Raw genomic sequence first — 20,949 nt, forward strand, 5'->3', positions numbered from 1 at the left:
ATGGATCCCGTAGCTTTCTGTTGCACAATTTCACTACACATCGCAAGTTTAGCTATAATTATTTCTGCCAATCATTCCTTCTTTTTTTCTATTTTATAACCGAGAAAGATTCAGATAAGTTTGGTTCATTTTCAATTCTCTGAAGCAACCATGTAAAACACAACTCTGATACCACTGGTACAGTGATGATCAAGTGCAACTTCCTAATTCTAAAAACGATTTTTTTTACACAGCACCTTCGTATCCTAAAATTAAAAAAGGTTGGCCAGTAACATTTACATCACAGTAATCAAATCTCATCTTAAATGTCCATGAAAAAGCCTAACAATAGTTTTCTTTAAAAGCAATCTGAAAAACAATCACTCAATAAAAGCTCTCACCTTGTAATCATTTTTATATTAGTACAAAACAAACTCAGTGGTGCTATCAACAAAGGATATGAAGTTCTACATATTTTTCGAACCAATTCGTTATTATTGATTACTTTATTAAGTTTTATAATATCATGATCAAAAAACAAGACAACGAGGACTTGTAAATGCACTTGCACGGCGGGGCATGAAGGACTTGTTTTCAATTGTACTTTATTTCCCCTAACGTGTTTGACAGTTCCCTCCTTCTACGTATGTGGCTGTCAAGATGCTTGGCCTGTTCCATGAAGTCTGCCTCCCACACAAGTGTATAACCGAACTCGGAGTTAGGCCTCTTCCACTCGCAACCATGCCTCTCGATGAACCCCATACCCCCGGTCAACACTAATGAAGTAGACTTGGGCGATGTAGGACCCCGTGTGTCTGCCATACACCTCACTGCGGACACGTGACGGTGGATAAGGGTCAAGTGTTTTCGTGTTGAAGGATCTACGAGAACCACGTGACCAGTGCCCAGTCCTACCCAGAGAACTTTGTGCGACAGGAGAAGGCTGACAACGCGTGTTTCGCGTAAGTCACCAGTGTAGCCGCTGTCCCTGAGAATTGTCAGACAGTCAACAGAGCCAAGGAATTTAGTTTTGGAGAAATCCCAGCACTCGATCACCGGACTATCACGAGTTGATATCCAAACAAACGTTGAGCCCACAGCGATGTTCAAAACAAGTCCCTTTGCTCTGTCCTCGACAAACCATCGACGCTCGATCTCAATTTCCGAGTTCTTCTTTATTCTGAGAACGACTATTTCGTTACCGCACCCGCAGAACAACCTCTTTCTGCCAACAGCCGTGCAAGCCAAGGGATGGGCTTGACAATCCTCACAGGTGGTATCTCCAATGATCTTGCTGTGACACAGGTCAAAAAACTTGGGTTGAGCATCTTCTTTCTTGACACTGTGTGTGTGATAAACAGCTAACTGACCGTTAGCGAGTCCTGCCAGTACAACGTCCACGTTCACGTCATTGGCTCCATCCTTGTAGTGCCTCAAACAAAGAACCGCGTCAGGAAGCTGAGGAAGGGAGAACTGGCACTTGTGATTCCACGCGTCAAAAACCCAGATTTTCCCAGACTGCGTGCCGGCCAACACGGTGTCGTCATTCACTGCTACGATACTCTTCACCCGTCTGTCTCGGATAAATGTGCCCGTGCAGCCCTGGGAAAACGTAAGAAACAATAACGTTTGCGTATTTTAATTACAATATGATCCAAATTGGATATAAGGCAACTTCGGAAAATTTATAGCTTCTACCCAAAATTGGCCCACATTGAGGTTGAATTTAATATAATACACAAGCAAATAGTTAACCGTGAAAAGGTCTGTTGATTGATCTATTCAAAGTCGTTTCTCTTTATTTTTCTCAGTAAAAAGCGAGCGAGTGTGGCTAGCGACCGACAACGAGCGCAGAATGAGGTAAAACGAACAACCCTTGCATTCGTGTTCGTTCAATCTTCCGGCTGTGGTTTTTTATTTTGTCTGAACACTCGACGATGTTTAAGAAATAGGACGCCTGTGACAGACCAGTAGTTGATTGGCATAAGGTCGTCTAACTGCATTTGGTAAAAGTGCAGATTTTTGTTGTAGTGCTGATTTACAATAGTTATTTTGCAAAAGTGTTAAAATTCGACAAATCCTTTGGTATGCGCGGAAGTGCTTCGACCTACCTCCACTCCATTGTCTGACAGGTCGATAATGGTGACCTGACCACTGAAGTTATCCGACTGTCCACTGCCCACCCACACCTCCACTTTAGGTGTGTCTTTTTCTTCAAAGTGACGAACGGTCATGCACTCTACTGTCTGTCCCTTGGACACGGCAATGTCACGCTTCAAACAGATCAGCTCGGGGTCACACAAGCGCGAGTAGGCCTGTCACAAAGAGCAGGGAACGTCAATTGGAAGTCTTACGCCTTTGTAACAAATAAATTAAGTTCACTAATAAGATGCCAGTTTTAGCTTGCTAATACAAATGAGAAGTGAGTAAAGTAGGTCGGGTTTACAAGCATTGATCTTCTTCCCTGCCTTCAAAAGTGATCGAATATCATCAATTTACGAGCAGACAGATAAAATAAGGATCAACAGACCAAAAATATTTCCCAAAACTGTGAAACTGAAAAAACACTTCTCCCACTGAAAGAGAAGGCGTTATTAGTCAGCGGCACCAAAAGCAGATGTAGAAAGATGCGGAAATACAGCATGGACATGCATAGTCGGCGGCTTTTCAGATGACAAGATGAAAATAATTCTTTCATGCTAGTAATTGAATCCATTATTCACAGAATAAATTGAACCCCTTTACCCAGACCATGGAGAACTTTCTGATCGCAAAACAAGGAGCGAAACAACAGCTTTTCAAAATAAACAATAAGAACAATCTCTTCACGTTACCTGTTCAGCGGTAGCTCTTCTATGCGGCTGAGGCTCAAGAGCATGCGCAATAAGATCCGCCATGTCTGGCCAGGGAGGGCAGTCTGATGACGTGATAGGATCTAAGGCCCGTCCTTTCAACACGGCTGCATCCAGCTCGTGGCGGAAACGCAAGTCTTCAAACGGCTTGGTTCCTCCAGTCACGAGCTCGTACAGGAACATGCCAAACGAATACATATCGACTTCCATGTTGTAGGCGATGTCTCCGCGAGCAATTTCGGGTGCTCGATAGCCCGGCGTACCTTCAGTGGCGGTCAGACCGCAACGAGTGGCATACCGAGCGATGCCGTAATCAGATATCTTGGCGTTGATCAAGTTTGTGAGAGAAAGGGAGAAGATAAGGATGTTGTGGGGTTTTAGATCACGGTACACGATCATGTGATGGTGTAAGAATGTGAGGCCTTCTGCAACCTGCAATAAAAAAATACGCAGAGCCCAGATTAAGACCACCAGTCGCCAAAAGACTAATAAGCAAGTGTTTTAGTTGAATAATTTCACAACAAATAGCTTAACGTGTGTTCATAAAGACAGGCAGTATTACGAATCCATGCAACTTTGGCTCTTTCCATAGGAGGCCTTTTTCTGATCTCCGTATGCAGTCAGGTTAACACTTGACATTTTGGAAAACCCCTTACCAACATCAAAATAAACAAAGAGTTCGGTCTAATCAGAAAGGCTTTACATCAGAATAGCATCACACAGATACGTCACGTTACTTAGCGACAATAATATCCCAGGTTCATGATATTACCTACAATGAGGATCCCACCGAAACTGATAACTCATTCGTCACTTTGGGTTACTGACTTACTGACTCCCAATTTTATACGTTGAACATTGTACGAAAGGCTCTCTTCTCACCTGTAAGGCAATTCTGTGCTGGATTCCTTTGCTGAGCGCCTGCCCTCTGTTTAGGAGCGTACTCAGTGATCCCAGTGGAGCCAGCTCCATTATAAGAGACCACGGCTTCACACAAACGCCCACCATGGTAATAACACTCAGATGGCGCAGCTTCCGTAGGAACATGACTTCCTGTCGAAGTGACGTGTGAGGATTGCACTCATTTCCGGAATGAAACACCTATACAAAAACATCACGGTCTAACATTAGCTAAAAGGTTGTTGTGAAGCCGAAAAGTCTAAATGGGGAGCAGGGACGACACAGTGGTGAAAGCACTCGCCTCGCACCCATGTTGCCCTGGTTCGATTCCTGCCTGGTGTCATATAAGCGTTGAGTTTGTTGTTGGTTTTCGCCTTGCTTCGAGGGTTTTTCACCGGTTCTCCGGTTTTCCTCCCTCCTAAAAACCAACATTTTCAAATTCCAATCCGATCAGGATAGAGGACCTGCGCGGAAACCAGCTGAGGCTGATGTGGCTTCCTCTCTAAAGATTATAATTTAAATAAATAAAATATTATAATTTACATTTTACCGCTTATAGTAACAAAGTTGAAAGCAGCACAGTCACAAACCTTGGCGGCAACAGACTTTCCATCATAGAGAGCCCTGTACACCGCGCCATAGCTGCCGTCTCCAAGCAGTGAGGTACGCGTTGTATCCAGCACCAGTTTACTCTCTTCAATTTTGAACTGTTCACCGACATCTTCCAGGACCACATCAGGCGCTATCTGACGCAGCGACACCAGCAGTTTCGTGTTGGGGCACATGATGTATTCATTGTCACTCGCCCTAGCTATGGTGTCAAGGGCGAAAGTATGAGTGTCTTCTCCCTTGCACACAGGACAAACAGCCTGCTTCTTGACAAGAGGTAGCCCTTCCTGTGGATCCACTCCCCCTAAACATAACAGATTCACACGTCAATTTTAGCATTTTCTTTTTAGTACTTAAGGCCCTTGTTTAGTGTCCCAATTAGTCCGCTCGGGCCAAATACATTTGACACTTAAGTAAAGGTTCGTATCTTATCTTAATAGGCGAATCTTAGTTAATGTAATTGTTTACAATTTTTCCTCATGAACATAAGACTTTGCGCATAGAAGGCATCACGCTAGAAACGAATAGACTACAAACATTTAAAGAGCTTCTGAAACTTAGCAACTGGTGACATGTTTAGCTTTTTGGGTGTAATATTCGAGGAGAAATAGGTTTCAAAAAGTGCAAAATTTCTGGGAGGCAAAAGCGCTAATGAGCTCATACATTCTTTGTAAAATCTTGAGATTTTTAACCTGCGTAGCTTAAAAGTATTCAATCATCGGGCTCAAATTCATTGGCATTGCAGAGGTTATCGCGCTGTTCCCTTTCAATATTCAGAACTAGTGTTTTTGTAGCTCCATCAGAAACTGTATCGCTTCTTCGTCCCCATACCGCCTTAAACTACATTGCATATGTGAGCTTTTGTCAGGGCTTCTTCCTGGAATAGTGCGCAGCTTATTGAGATGGATCATAGTATATACAAGTAAGTGTAACACTTACACAAGTCTGGAAACCATTCCTCCAGCAGCGTGTCCAAATGATCAACCACGTGTGCGAGAATTCTTGCTCCATGCTTTGTACTTGGCGTTGTAATCACCACAGTGTCCGCACAGGGATTGGTCAAACCGTGCGATATGACAAAGAATGCCTGCTCTGTCCAGTAGACGAAGACACCTTCATTCCACTGTTGGACCTGTGGTTCACGCGGGCTCTCCAAGTGGACCCTGTGGTCCATATACAAGTCCACCACGAAAGTCTGGACTCTTGCAATAAGGCGCGGCCAGAAACTGGGGGGTAGATAAGCCAGGTTGTACTCGCGGCTCACGAACACATTACGTCCCGGGTTTGGAATCTTGATTGAGGGTTGTTTATTGCTGAGCAAAGATGGCAAAAGGTACTTGTCGTCTCTCAGTGGGAGAACAATGCAGTAGTGTTCAAGCAGCCTGTAAGGAAGAAAAACTTCACTAGTATCAAGTTCAAACTGTCTTCTACATGAATTCTCTTTTGTCCTTCCATTGCACTGTAATTAAGGATATTTTTTATTTTATTTGTAAAGTAGTGTATCGGATGTCATGTAAACAGCTGTACAACATCTACAAGCTTGTAAAATTATCCACATTGTGTAACATCTGCAAGCGTGTAAAATGAGCAGTAACACTTATCGAGAGGTTTTCAATTGAGTGTCGTAAAACCAAACCCAAGCCAATTACGTACCAAGGTGGCTATTCAGCCAGTCTCAAACCGTAGCACAATCAAAACCAAAACCAAAGAAATTGCCTGTCGTGATTACTTTCGACACTCAATTGAGAACCTGTCCAACGTGCAAAGTTATTTTACTGCTAATTCGTTTCTCTAACTTCAACCTGGCATAATTAAAGAAAGCAGAAATCGAATGCTTGCTAGTTAGTCTCACTGTGCTGTACAAAAACTGTATATAAAATGTCAATGCCTGATGAGATGCGTAACACATTCGAACGTCCCAAAAACGGCGGGTAAGGACGATGCCAAACTGTCGAACAGAGGGATGCCTTGAAAGAGTGATCAAGACATTTTAAAACTCTACTTCTCGTAGATCAAACGAATCGTATAAAAGAAACCTTCTATCATGTTTTGACCCATGAAAGGTGTCGGGCAATGACTCTTCATCTATGTCCGTAAAATAATGCATCGTTTAAAAATAGAGAGAGGACGGGAAACAGTAAGAACGAAGGCAGTTATGTACCAGGGAACATGGAGCTTACTTTAGTATCTGTGGCATGAGATCGGGAGTCAGGTTAACTACACAACTTCCATCTCTGACCAATTTCTCGAGATCCTCCAAACCAAGGATGCCATTGGTGTTCTTACTGTCTTTTCTTGTCACCAAATGAGCAAACAAATGGAACACCCACAGGGGATCAACAAAAAGGAGATCGTCCAACTGGCAAGCTGGATGATCAACATGGATGAGGACTCCTGAAAGTGAGAAAAAAGATCAAGGAGTTTGGTTAAAGGACTACGCTTATTGCTGTTAAGTGCTTCTGAGAAACACTTTCCTAAGAGAGAAATTCCTGACTGCCGGCTAAGAGAGACTAGAAGAGCAATGAGAATTCTAAGAACTTTGATTTGTATTTTGACGGTTGGCCTTCATTTTCGAGGCAGTCTTTTGACACTATGTGTACGTCGCTGGGACATGAAATCCTTGCTGTTATGGAGTGAGAAATAACCGTTAGTGGAAAGTAGACTGTATATTATATAAGGGCAAACAGTGAGGGAACCTTACCTGCTTCACTCATGAACCTAATGGCTTGTTCAAGCTCAGTATCATCCATGAGTAATTCATTGTCCTGAATGAGCTTTCGGATGCTGGCCATTTTCAAGATTCTTGGTGGTTCATGTCCTCTGGCGTGGACAAGATGCAAAATCAAGTCTTGTAGTCGCACAAAGTTCTGTGGGACTCTCGGGCCAATCAACGAATGGCCTTTGCACTTGCATTTTGGGATGAGCTGCATGATCCGATGACGGAGGGACTGCACTCCTGATGTTTCTTGAGTGCAGTCAAGTACCACGTGGCTCTTAACCTGGGGCAAGCCAGCACCAGCACACATGCTAAGGGCCCTTACCTTGATCTCATTTAGCAACTCGGTGACCTGATCCTTTGGCACCTTATCCTTATGAGTACCCACAAGCATGACTGACGCCTCTGGTGCGCAGGCATGTATGTTGAGGAGCCAGGGCTTAAGAGAATCGATCTCACTGGTGCCTTTGCTCACATCATAGACTGCCAGAAACAATGTCCTTGACGACAGGAGGCACTGATAAGCGCTGTACAAGTCATCACGTCCTTTGAGATCCCATGTGTTGATGACATAGTTCACGCTCTTGCGGTGGCACACTTTGCACTCAGCTTTTGTATCTCTGACACACCATTCTCTCGCCATTACATCATGGTGTGGTCCTGAAGCAATATCTTCCTGTAGCTGGTTCAACAATGTCGTCTTTCCTCGTCCTGCCTGGCCAACAGCAACCAACTTCATACGATAATAAGGCACGGAATTCTTGAGCCTGGAGTGCAGGAATCCTATGAGTTCCTGAGCTCTGCTTTCTAGAATAGCTGAGTCCAGATCAAGCTTGAGGCCAACCAACTGCAGGTCCCACAGACTGGACAATCTTCCCATCTCATCCGGCAAGTGTGTGATACCAGTGTTGCGGCTCAAATTAAGGGAGGTCAGTGATTTTAATTCACCAATTCTACCCGGCACTGACTTCAGACAGTTGTCGCTTAAATTCAGCCTTTCGAGGTATGCCCACTTCTCTGCACCCTCCAAGGAGAGCTTTTTAATCTTGTTGTCAGCAAGAACGAGCTCTTTCAGCTGCTGTGTAGACCAGGAAATAGGAGGTGGGATGTCCTCCAGATTGTTACTTGAAAGATCCACAACTTTCACATTGGGGAGTTTGAGAAGAAATCGCGGGAATGAAAATTGTTTCTTTGAAGACTGCCCCCCAAGTTTATTCTTGTTTAACCGAACCGTTTTCAAATTTGTCAAGGACGGCGCCACAATCTCTGGCAACGTTGTGAAGTTGTTGTTTGAAGCCACAAGAGTTTCAAGAGAAAGACATTCTGAAACGAATTCACGAGGAATCTCCGAGAGCTGATTGTTTGACAAGTCGAGAGTTTTCAGTCGCCGTAGTTTCAAAGCAGAATCCGGCAGCTTTGTCATGTTATTGTCCACCACATACAGACTTGTTAATGCCGGAAATATATCTCCCAACCACTCAGGGAAACAGCTTTCCTCATTGTGTGACAAGTTCAAGTTCTCAAGCATAACATTGCTATCTCCAGGATGTCGAGGCCGGGCCATCTTTATCTTGTTGTGTGACAAGTTTAAGACTTTCACCCCTGTCTGGATAAAGCAGTAAGGAAAACTCGAAAACTCGTTGTGACTCAGATTCACATATCGCAATTGCGGCATAGCATCACAAAGCAAAGACGGAAATTTTGACAAGTGGTTATGACTCAGGTCAAGCTTCTCGACTTTAGCCAGATATGCAAGGAGAAGTGGAGAGGCTTCTGCAAGTGGCTCCAGGCTCAAGATGTTGTTGCTTGAAGCATCAATCAATCGCACTGTTGCCTTGGCAGAGATAGCTCTGATTGACTGCTTTCGCTTTCTTTTTGCTTCAAAGGGCTCGCAAGTCCTTGACCTTCTTCTGTCTGCACATTGGCCAAAGAATCTCCCACTGTCAAACTCATCACTGCATGTACTCAGGGACCGTACTCGGTAACCCTGCTGAAGGTTCCAGTTGTACACGTAGCTATTGTTGGGCATTTCAAACACACCAGGCACGTCTTCTTCGGGTTCTGTTATTCTGCCAATCTGTTCAGAGTCGGTACATGGCAGTGGCGATACCTTTGCAGGATAAGAAGAGGCATCTAGACTGTTGACCGGAGGAATTATGTCACTGCGTGCACGCCTCTTCAGCATGGGCCGCCTACATTCTGGCAGGTACTCATCAAATGACCTTCTGTGAGCACTCCTGGGTAAAATAACGCAGTTCCTGTCTGAAAAGGGAGACACAACACGAGGATCATGTGAGCTGTAGGGGAAGGAAGCTCCACTGACACTACGTGCCCGCAATGCTGATTTTTCAGTTAATTCCGGAACATTCAAATCAATGTCAGAGTCAGAATCAGAATCATTGTCTGACTCATGCTCCAGGCCCACTAATATATCTATGCTAGAAGGGACACTTGCTTTGTCCGCCTGCCAGCCAGTTAAGCTACCATCCAAAGGCTTGTTTAAGATTGGTTCACTCCCTTTTCTTCTAAGGCGATTACTTAGAGTTGCTCTTAGTTGCGTTGTTCTCTCCGCATCGTCCAGAAATTCAGTCCAGCCAGTACTAAGGACTGGTGGAGAGTACTTACTACCAGCTAGAGAAGGCGACATCCACTGCGGGAGCAAATTACCCAAATTAAGGTTGCTGAATGCAATGATACCAGCTTCTTTGTCATGGCCAAGATGCTGCAGAAGCAGTCCCACAATGTTGCTATAACCCATCTCAAGAGAAACCCTTAGTGAACTCTGAATGTCTGTGATTCCTTGAGTGAGAAGGAACTTGACCATTTCTTCCTTGCCGTTCTGGCAAGCACGGCAAAGTGGTGTGTTCTCGCCATGACCAGCATTGACATCTGCACCCTTCTTTATCAGACAGTCAGCTCCTTTGAGAAGGCCTCCAGCACATGCCGACAGCAACATCTGTGTTTTCAGATTCCGTTCCCAGCCAAGATACCGAATGCATTCGCTGGATAGAAACACAAGCTCTGGTTCTTCAGAGAAGTTTTCCAAAATGTAAAAAAGCCTTTCGTGTGCACAATTGTTCACCAAAATTGTACTCTTCCCTTCATCTATTTGAGCAATGACCAGCATGGCTGCGCAGCCTTCTGCTTGAACACCTCTATCTTCCTTAGCCTCGCACATGGCCTGAATGACACTTGACACTGCCCTTTGACAATGATCATCTGACAACAAAGGTGCCAGCACCTGAATAAGAATGCATCCTTTCTGAAGTATTGCAGGTTCTGTTAGGTGCCTGCTCATCACATTAAAAATGGTATCCACACCACCATGATCTGAACTTTTAGAGACTAAAAGATCTGGAATTTCTTCAGCAGCAGCAAGCACACCTGATAAGTCGGGAAAGAGAAAGTACATTAATCACTGATGTAGGAAAATGTCTTGAAGATAGTAACAATATTCTTAGTTTCTAGTGCCTCAACACCTCACTGATGTGATTAACCTCCCAAGCGTTTTCTTCAGAATACAAGTAATGAAGTGCCAAGAATGTGTCCTTGTTTGTTTGCTCCTGTAGTTGATGTTTTTTCGCCAATCATGTTTGTCGGTCTAGCTCAGATGATTATGATTATGTCAGGAAAACACGTGAGGCATTTCTGCTGAGGCAGCAATTTATAATTTGGTGAGTTTTGTTTTTTTTGTTTTCTCCTTTGAGTTAATTTACGGTTGGGGTTGGCTGGGGTAATCTACCACAAATACCAGGCAGGTACTACTTAAATTTTATGTATAAATTGTGCCCTTCCCTGGGATGAGAGCATTGTCACCAAGTTTTCCTTCAATTAGTAACAATTGTTAACTCCCTCAGTGGTTCAGAGGTAAAGTCTGCATACAAGCCAAGTGGCCCATCAGGCCAGAGCTTATCGCAGTGTCTGTACCATGAACTGACTAGGATTATTTCTGCTCCTCCCTGGATGGGATGCTAGTCTATTGCAGGGTTACCCACAGCATTAAATCGCCGCTACCCATTTATACACCTGGCCAGAGAGAGGCACTGTGCAAGTTAAGGGTCTTGCTCAGGAACACAACACAATGTCCCTGACCAGGGCTCAAACCTGGACTGCTCGATCCAGAGACAAGTGCACTAACCATGAGGCCACGGCACCTCCACACTCCGCGGTTCATAATGAAAGTTCTTTTCTTTGTGCATGTTAAGGTGTACAAGAGTAGTTTTGAATTCACGAGCGAACATCAGTCATAGCTAATGAAACCATACTGGTCAAGAAAATTACAAAATTATTCTTTGACCACCAGAAATTTGAAAACATCGACCAATTCCAGTTGCAAACGAATTTTAGAAAAATGTTAAAAGCATTTAAACAATCCCCCTCCCCAACAAGCCATAATATTTTTCGGGTAAGTACTTACCCAAAGCCTCTAATGAGATCTCTGCCAGGGATATCTGGTCTGGAAAATTGTCCATGGCATTCAAAATCATATAATGAACACCCTCAACAGCACTTTGATGCCAGACAAGCTCAACATCAGTTGCCAAGCAAGCAATTAATGCTATTGCTTCTTCTTGGACACCAACATGGTCTCCAAACCTGCAAAATCACAAGACTTCTCATTAACTTGTGAAAGCATTACCAGTTCATTTCTTTAGATGTACAATTGTTATACAATGAAGCTATAAGTCATTACTCTTGCTAAGATTGCCATCAATTGCTTACCTTTGAGCACAATTGAAGATGAGCTCTAAAACACCACAGTTAACCAAGAGTTCTTTGTGACCACACCCAGACAATGACAATCCTCGCAGTGCTCTGCAGCCCCACTGTTGAACTTCAGCTTTCCATTTGTGTTGCTTCATTGCATGGACAATGTTCAAGTGTAATCCTTTGGATATCAAAGACTGAAAAATACATGTAAATGTCATCATAACAGAAATAAACATCTGAGTGCCAAACAATACATGTAGTAACTAACTTGAAGATTTTTCTCTAATGAGACATTCATACAAGAAGCTAAACATTGAGGTTTAAAAATGAACCCTCCAGTTTCCATGTCTTTTGGCCTGCTAGAGTAGTTAAAAAATGCGGTGTGAGGCCTAAGGTATGGTGCATGCAGGAATATTTTTGAAGCATATGAAAGAAATGTAAGAGTTGCTCAAGACAATAACTGAGCGCAACTCTAGCATCTTGAGTGCTCTCCAAACTTTACACACCATAATTTGATAGTGCACAGCTAAAAGTAGCATGAAAATGGAAATGTACATCAAAACCAGCACAAGCATTAAGATAATTTTTCTGACAAATCTATTCATTACGATGCATACTGAAATTGATTGTATGACATTGCTAAACTATGTTATAACTTACATTAACTAAATTGAAAATTATACTTGTCAAAACAGGTAGATAAACAGGCGTTGCTGTTCTATAAAAACACTCTGCATTATTACCTTCCTTAGAGAGCTAGAGTTATTGACAATGGAAGCTAAGACTCTACATGATGACTCGCATAGCTCTGGATCATCCATGTGTAACACCAAGGCAGCCATACTGCAGCTGTGTAAAGGAATGGTGCTATCACCAGGCTCATCACCCATTTCATCCAACACATCAGGACAAACATCAATCAACTCTTGCAGGGCATGACAAGCAGCATGTAAGACTTCTGGGTTGTCATAATGGCTTGTCATGGCAGTGAAAACCTCTCTCGTCCACATGCAATTCTGTATTTCTAAGAAAAACCATAAATATCTCAGTTGAGAGCTGTAATATGCCTCTTGTTTAGCTACTAACTTTAATCCTTGAAAAAGAACTATATAGTACATAATGTTCTTCTTTCTGAGGATTTGTAAACAGGGCATGATATGGCTTTGTGAATTGATTTACATGTAACTCCTTAATATTGCTTATGCCTAACAAGGACCACCATAACTTTTAAAAATGAATAAAGTTACTGTAATACATTGAGCTGACAATTTTGGATAATTGCAACAGCGAAATTGTTGTGGGCATGTCAAATGCAGTACAAATAAAGCACAAATTCTGAACCTGCACTTGCCCCCTTCTTTAATAGCATTGCGCACAAGTGATGTATATGATGGGCTTCTCATGTATGAAGGCTGTTTATGAATACCTCCATAGCAGAAAAAAATAGTATTATTGTACCCGATATTCAGATGTATCACCCACAACAAAGCCAGCAAGCCAGCAAAGAAATACCATGAAGAAATACAGTAGATCCAATCCAATTCGTTTCCTTGCCTTGATGAAACTGGCCAGCTCTGTCTTCACATATAAAAAACCTGAAAAACAGTTTTAGCCCGCGCTATCTATGTTACATGTAGCGCGCTGAACATATCAATATGCAGTTAAGGTCTGCTCACCGTCACAGATTTGCTTATGTGGTCAGATAAATGGCTCTATTAAAATCTAGGTCCTTAGAATTGCACAGTACATCTAAGTCTGCTATCAATGTGGAATTGTCTCAGGGATAATACTAATGTCATCTTGTTCTATCGTATTCAAGGATTCTTGTCTGAGTTATGTGGGGGGTCTCTGGTGATGTAATATATTTTTAGAAACTGCGAGACACTATTCAATGCTGCATGTACATGTACTTGATAATTTTCCTTTGGCTCCACTCAGAACGCTTGCAGTTAAAACTGAACACTCTAAACAAAGTCTAGGTCCAGAAGAATCACATGTATTTTTGACTGGACTTTGATTCCACAATGTTGTATGCTACTTACCATGTTGCAGCTTTTTCTCAAGTGCCTCCGTGAGCAGGGCTAATGCAGTCAAGCCACTTTTCTGAATGTCAACGCAATCCTTAAAATTCTGTAACGCATGGAGAATTACAACTAGGACAATGCTCTGTTGAACTAAAATCTCCCTGTGAGACTCCAAGTCTGCCAGAAGTACCAGGAGTTGGCACCCAGCTGCTTGCACCCCAGGGCAATCACAATGTTTCTTCATTGCTTCTAATGCAACAATAAATGTTCTCCCACGAACAAGAGTACAGCAGTTTTGTTCTGAAGATGCCAAAACACACATCAACTGTATACCTTGCTCTTGAATCTCTCCTTTTATATAAAAAAAAGAAATAAAAAATACATGAAGATGAAGAATCTACATGCAATAAAAACTTAGAACAAGAAATACGACACCAGTGTCATAGACAAGAATGTAACTGGAAAGCACTTGGACCAAACAGGCCCACACAGTCAGTGTTTATCCCAGATTTCATAGCATGAGCAACTAGGAGTCCATACCACACCACTTTCCAGCATTCCACTTCAGTGCATTTGAATAATAGTAGCAGGGCAAGATTGAGGTATATTTTTTCGTATGTTTGCTGTATTTTTGTCAACCCTAACCTTGACTTGGTGCCATTGCATGTTGGAATGCAGTAAAGGTCTGTTGCAGGGTAGGAGAAACCCCAGATCTGATTTTTGCTCTTGGGCAAGTGAAAATAGAAGTTCAGCGGCACAAGTGAAATTAGCCTCAGTAGTCTTGTGAGTATGAACAAAATGTCAACTTGATAAATGATAATTTCCAGTCAGAAGACTGTAAGATCAGTTATGCATGGACTAGTTAGGACTCCAAGCATTCTTTGTGTGAGTTTATCCTCTGATTTCCTTACTGGCTGCCACTATTTAAGTGGGGGCAAGGGAAAACTGAAATTTACTGGCCCAATTTCCATTTTGTTTTTCCTACCCTGTATTGTGTGTAGGAGATACACGGATTATAAGTAGAGACTACTCTTCCAGGTTTCTAGGGTTACTATGAACTAATCCAAAAGCCTTTCTCAATGGCTTTACTCATCTGCCAAATACAAAGTCTAAGGGTCATTTTCCAAGGGTCTATTGAAAGAAAAAAGCAACACAGGGTATAGAGAGGTCTAGTTGAGTCCAGAAAACAAAACATTTGATATGAACAGTAACGTGCTGACCGAAACGGAAATAGAAGTCAAATAAAACTCAGCATGCACATTGAGAGGATATGAAATCTACCCCTGAATTTATAGAGAGATAAACAGGGAATGGAGGAAAATGGCTTCTGACCAGCACGATAAATCATTACAGGGTTTTCAAATTGTAAAAAAGTTGCAGGAGGAAATCATAAAGTAGCCGGAACACTATCTCATTGTGATAACAGCAGCCTTGTGGAGGAGGGTGCTAGAGAGGAACACCCCCCTTCTGCACAGGTAAATGGAGCGCTCACCCCGGAAAATTTTGAAAGTCAGGGTGCCTTGAAGTTTATTCCAGTGCATTTTTTGCACCCATAACTGATTTTGTTGAAGGCCACTGTACACATATTGACGAGGGTTAGTGTGAAAAAACTTTGTGAAATTAGTTGCTTTCAGAGTTTTAGCATCTGATGTACTGGGTATATGAGACCCTTCCATGCCTGGTGCATCGAACAAAAGCAGTGAGTAGATGTGTCAATTTTTTCTGTTTATTCTTTACACCCTAATACCAGTGAAGTTTACAAAATGAATATAATTTCCTTGAATTCACTTTTAGAGAAAAACACTTAGTTTCAATCCCCCAAAATGCATCCGTCCCAAGATTGTTTTTGCTTTCATAACAAAAGAGAGCTGCGACAAATCAATGGAATTGACGTAATACTTCCTTTTACAAACATGAATTATCACAACAAAGTCCGCGGTCTTGTTTCATTTCTACATCGATTTGTGGCAATTCACAGTTTCATCTGTCTGACATTCTCAACACTCACATTGTTGAAGGTTTTATTGCTAAGACTTCTTTCAATCTTTTGTTGAAAATACATCTGGTGCAGTCAAGACCCTAACGAGTAACATTTCACAAGGAAGACTGCCTTAGCATTCACCATGCGAATGTGGCTACAGCCATGGATACTCTGGTCAATTCAGCCTATGCGGATTGTTCTATCATTGCTTTCAGAACTGGAACAACATGTAATATTTGTTAACTCTAATTCTAAAATAATAGCTGCAATGTTTTTTTTCCCTCTGTTAGTGTTTATTTATTCCCTCAAAAATATCAGATTGCAATTACATTTAGTGAAACAGAATTGTGTATTACTGGTAATAAAATTTGGAATGCAAAAAGTACGCGGCGCAACTGCTTGAAGTAGCCAGTGATTTGTGCCAGGCGCCGGCTAAATGTGAAAACCCTGCATTATGGACAGAGCAGTAAAAGTGAAAACATATGTCCTTCAGCAACAGACCATTTTCGTATTCTCGGTATTGGACTGGAACTAGCTTACAACTGAGGCTAATGTGGGGAGACTTTTCAAATGCAAAAGAAATTAACCTCTTCAACCCATTGACTCTCATGCTGCACGTGACCTGCCATGATGGGGTTGGCCTTTGTTCTACTTCTGACGTCATCACCTTTGACCAAAATTGGCATCCTCTATACTCAAGTTCTGCAGGAGGAAACAATCTTTGCAATGATACCCAGATCAGAGTGACTGGCTGAATGGAGCCTGAAATATCTACGGAAATGCTTCAAAATTTGAGTGAAAAATCTGCAGCAAAATTTCCTGCGACTACACTTAGCTACCCTATGGTAAAAATTGCCTGTCTCAATGATGCTTTCTCAGAAAGTTTTGAACTGGAAGCTATCCCAGTGGAAGGTCAATCACTGGTGCAAAAAGATAAGAAAAGGAGAAAAAGGCAAGGCAAAAAAAGTTGAAAGAAAACAGAAAGCCTAAAGACGTATTAAATGACTTTCTCAAAATTTCAGAATTTTGATTTCTGTGCATGCCCAAGCAAACATATCCTAAAACGCAGTGCTAGTGGAAAGAAAGGCATACTGTCTTGTTGCAAAAGACTTTTTGAGAAGATTGGAGCTAATTTGGCCCATACCCAGGCTGAAATTCTCTACAATGTCCAAAACATGCATTTTTGGCAAAAAGCTCCGGGAGTCAATGGGTTAATGAAATTTCCCCACATGAGCCTTCACTGTATGGTATTTCCATACCAACACAGAGAAAACAAATATGGCATATTGGTGAGAATGTTCACTATGCCACAAAGAAATTCCTTCAGTACACATACATCTTGATGGGTGCAATCAGGGTAAAGCTATAACTAAGCGTTATTGTAATTTATTTGAGTGGCAATTTGAACTGCTGAATCTCAAATAAAGAAGTATTGGGAAGAAAATATGCCATTGAAGACTTTTGATTTGGGTAGAATTGTGACAAGAGTCTTCTTGGACAATAAGAAAGAGTTCAAAAGCAACTAAATGGAAAGCCATTAACAACCTATGGAAATTTTAGTAGATCAAGAACTTGATGAAAATCACTTGCAATCCTATGCTTAATGCACCATTATGCAGTTGATGATGCCCTTCTATTACCAAGCATTCACCTATCCAAATAGCACAAAAACCAATTCAAAAACACTTCCTGAAACTTGAACTTAAAAGCTAAATGGGAACACTTTCGTAAGTCTGTGGAGAAAATATTACTTCCATACTATATTCCAGATATGAACCCTAATTTTATTCAAAATGTGGTGATTTAAGCTAAGGGTGATTCAAAAGTCATCCAAAATCATTTTGATCACACTCTTAGGAAGTGCCCACAGTCACTGATGGGTGCAGCTTTCATCTTGTATCATAATTATTATAGAATTTCACCATATGGGTAACATGATCTTCAATGCTACCAAAGGTCATGTACATTATGGCAAATGATGAATTTAGTTGATAATACAGTGACTTGTCCACACTCTGAAGATGGATGTGAGGAAATTAAATTCATACAACCAAGCTTCTAAACAAAGTCAAGCCAATAACATATCACACTCTCCAGGCGAAAGCAAAGCACATAATATGTGCGATGATAAAAAGTTATTTCTGCAATGTAAGGTCATGTCATACCTTTAAAAAGAAGTGAAAACTTCAAGTGATATGTAAGATATTATAAAAAATAAGTCAATTATGCATGTGGCTATTGTTATATAATGTAAGGAAAGACATGATGAGAGTAAAAATCTAAAAATAAAAAAAATTAAACACATAAAGGAACTGATGTTGGGTAGGTTACACTGACTTAGTAACAAAATATCTTTTTCATGACCTTAGGCCCAGTCCAAACGCCGCTCCAAACACCGTTCCACTCATTTGCCGAACCAAACTTGATTAAGTTCGACTTTAGAGCGACATAAATCAAAGGCATACTGGTATTTTGTTGTCTTTATTTTTTGCGACGACTTTGAGCTTCATGCATGACTGGTCATGCCACTCAATTTTGAGCCAATCACGAGTCCTGCTATATGAAAAATAAATTGCAGTACTTTATGCATTAGGTTCGACACATGAGAACACCGTATGAATCAGCTGCTGCTCCAATGTTGCATAGTGCGACAGACCCTGCTGAATTTAATGTTGTTTGCCACACCAAACTTAACCTGCCAAACCAAAGTGATTCAAACGCCGCTCTTCTGCCGTACTTAACTCGTCAGTTAGGTTCGGCGCATGAATGGAGCAGCGTTTGGAACGGGCCTTATAGAAGGTAAAAAGCAAAGCAATTATTGCCTTGCTTTTTATTTACCTACAGTACATGTAAAATCATGTAAAAAGATATGTTAATAATAAGTTAAAAACAAATCCATCTCTTACTTTTTGTTTGCCAAGAAAACAAGGAACATAAACACTTGCTGGCTAACCTGATTTAGCGTGTTTCTCCATGATTTCTACCACCATACGATACTTTTTCCGTACATCTTTCACGTCCATGCTTATGAAGTCTGTCTGTGCAATCGGATCGTCTGAGAGTAACCGTGTTAAAGCTTCAAACGCGGGAATATAAAACTCCTCGTCCTCGCCAAAATGGCTCATTGCTGAAAGAACTGTATCGATAGCTCCATTATAGACAGCATCGCTTCTTGTCGTAGAAGAAGTGCACAGAGCAGACAATAATTTACAGCCTATAACTTGGCACATGTTGTCAGGGTGCCTTCCCATCATTTTCAAAATAAATCGTTGAGCCTGTTTCTTCTGCAGTTCGGATCTTACTTTTGGACTAAGCAACACAAGTCTGGAAAGCGCATAACAGCCGTCTAGTTGAATTTTGCGGTTGGTGTTAAAATCTTGCATTGCAGACATTATTGTCCTGTGAGCTTGCTCTCTTTCAAGAGGCTCTGAATCCACTTCGACTTCTTCGTCATCTAGAACCTCGGCTAGTAAACTCATGCAGTTCTCCACTTGCGCCTCGTTAGAATTATTCTTGATATAACAGAGCAGTTTGAGTAATTCTTGTATATTTTCCTGGTTTAGTTCGCCTTCCAAGGCCATCGTAGGCTTTGCTCCGTTCAAACTTTCTAGCAGTCGGGAGCTTTGCTCACAAAAGGAGGTATCAGGGTAGATCAGGGCCATTAGAAATCCTCTTTAAACAAAACCCTCTAACAAACAAACGCTTTTCTTCTTCCTCAGTAGGCAAGACCAACTTGGATGATTAAATAAAATGAAAGAACTGATGTCATAATCGGAGTCCTTTCATAACTCAGCGTAACTTGAGCTCGTTGCACAACATTATTTGGGATGATCCGAAACCGCTCCCAACGTGAGGTTAACTGATCTGATCCCTTGTAAAAATCGATCGGAAATATACACAACACGTTAAACATGTGACAAATGCATGAATGACCAGACCATTTGTGGATCGATTGAGTTTGAACCGAGCCTGGGACTATCCCAGACGACAAAAATTGTAACGGTCTCGTCCTTCCTACCTTCCCTCAAGCTTCCTTCCGATCCGACGCTCAAAATTCTGTGAAGCCGACCCTGGATAAAACTAGATGAATATTGCACCTCTGTCTGCAGTGTATACAGCATACAAGTACCTGGCTGAAGTGGCTATGCTGAGGACATGCTAGCAAATATCTTACTCTTTACTTTCAAGTCATTCGATGCTCTCCATGTTCTAGCTGCTTCGACAATGACGTCATAAAATTTCTTCGGAAACAGGCGAACATTTTCCGATTAGCCACATCACTGATCCGATTTCGATCCGAGTGAGCGAGTCACAAGTCATCACCAAAAATGGTAGCCCCCTGAGCACCACGTTATCTTATTATTCCGGGAGAGGGATTTTCCCCACCGATCTGCATTGATCTTATGAATTAATGTCTAAGGGGGAAAAAAGCAGAGCCAAACAAAATATTGTTAGAGGACCCCACAACGACTGTTGACTCTAGTTCTGTCCCTGAAAAAGACAAGCTCTGCTACTAAATATGAGACCGTGACCTGAAAAGAAACACACAGTACACAGGCTCTCTGTGGCAGAATAATTTTCACGTTAATTGACTTAATTCAATGAAAACGTAATCTAGTATTCCAGTTATTTTCATACTGTCAGTCATGGTCTTGACCAGTTATGGAAGTGTGATGTGATGGTGTCAAGATTTGGCATCGTGATAATCACGAACCAAGGTCATAACCACAAAAGTAAGAAGCACGAAAGAAGTCTTGATGCTTATGTAATGAACCAGTACACTGAAGACTCACTGAATGTATACATTTAGCTAAATAAGTATGAACATTTTCATAAGCTCTTAAAAATAACCGGGAGGGCTCCTGAAATAGATTATGCCGGCAGCTAGTGGAAGAGAGCACCGCATGCACGTGATTTTGGCACTAAGCTAGGTTTTCTATGATTTGCTGACTGTGTTTTTAATCATTTTAATAGTTTCATAAATATAAAAGTTTCTAATTAGTACCATCATTCAGCTTGCTCTAATAAATTGATATTCTTCTCTAGTCTTATTTTTGGTATTGGATTTAACAGATCTTTTGGTGATGGTCTGTGAATTCCTTTACCGATTTACTTGCATTTGCAAAATATGTTTCTGGATTTGGCGACGATTCTGGGATTTTTAAACAACTTTCGGAT

General features: G+C 41.6%; 1 protein-coding gene across 3 annotated transcripts; it reads right to left on the reverse strand.

The window, feature by feature from the left end:
- Positions 1 to 78: 78 nt before the first annotated feature.
- Positions 79 to 20,412, reverse strand: LOC145478562 (leucine-rich repeat serine/threonine-protein kinase 2-like). 3 transcript variants are annotated; one of them, XM_081456623.1, is made up of 14 exons: positions 19,790 to 20,412; positions 18,725 to 19,642; positions 13,809 to 14,141; positions 12,510 to 12,790; positions 11,779 to 11,960; positions 11,474 to 11,652; positions 7,042 to 10,440; positions 6,521 to 6,734; positions 5,280 to 5,722; positions 4,322 to 4,644; positions 3,714 to 3,932; positions 2,814 to 3,263; positions 2,091 to 2,294; positions 79 to 1,581 (listed from the first exon to the last, which is right to left on the reverse strand). In XM_081456623.1, exons 2-14 carry the CDS (start codon positions 19,431 to 19,433, stop codon positions 574 to 576), a joined length of 7,944 nt encoding a protein of 2,647 aa, XP_081312749.1. In that variant the 5' UTR covers positions 19,434 to 19,642; positions 19,790 to 20,412; the 3' UTR covers positions 79 to 573. The 3 variants fall into 3 exon arrangements, with proteins under 3 accessions (XP_081312749.1, XP_081312748.1, XP_081312751.1); XM_081456622.1 differs by having other exon boundaries at positions 18,725 to 20,412; XM_081456625.1 differs by lacking the exons at positions 13,809 to 14,141; positions 18,725 to 19,642; positions 19,790 to 20,412 and adding an exon at positions 13,279 to 13,801.
- Positions 20,413 to 20,949: the final 537 nt, after the last annotated feature.

This window comes from Orbicella franksi, chromosome 2 (genome assembly GCF_964199315.1).
Source record: "Orbicella franksi chromosome 2, jaOrbFran1.1, whole genome shotgun sequence".
In the NCBI taxonomy this organism is placed as follows: Eukaryota; Metazoa; Cnidaria; class Anthozoa; order Scleractinia; family Merulinidae; genus Orbicella; species Orbicella franksi.

What these genes read in the sequence shown, in the direction of transcription:
- LOC145478562 (XM_081456623.1), bottom strand. Translation starts at nt 19,433, where the DNA reads ATGGCCCTGATCTACCCTGATACCTCCTTTTGTGAGCAAAGCTCCCGA. An exon ending in AGCACAGAATTGCCTTACAG is followed by an intron (nt 3,264 to 3,713) that starts GTGAGAAGAGAG and finishes TTTTTATTGCAG; the next exon opens with GTTGCAGAAGGCCTCACATT. An exon ending in GAAGAGCTACCGCTGAACAG is followed by an intron (nt 2,295 to 2,813) that starts GTAACGTGAAGA and finishes TCTTTGTGACAG; the next exon opens with GCCTACTCGCGCTTGTGTGA.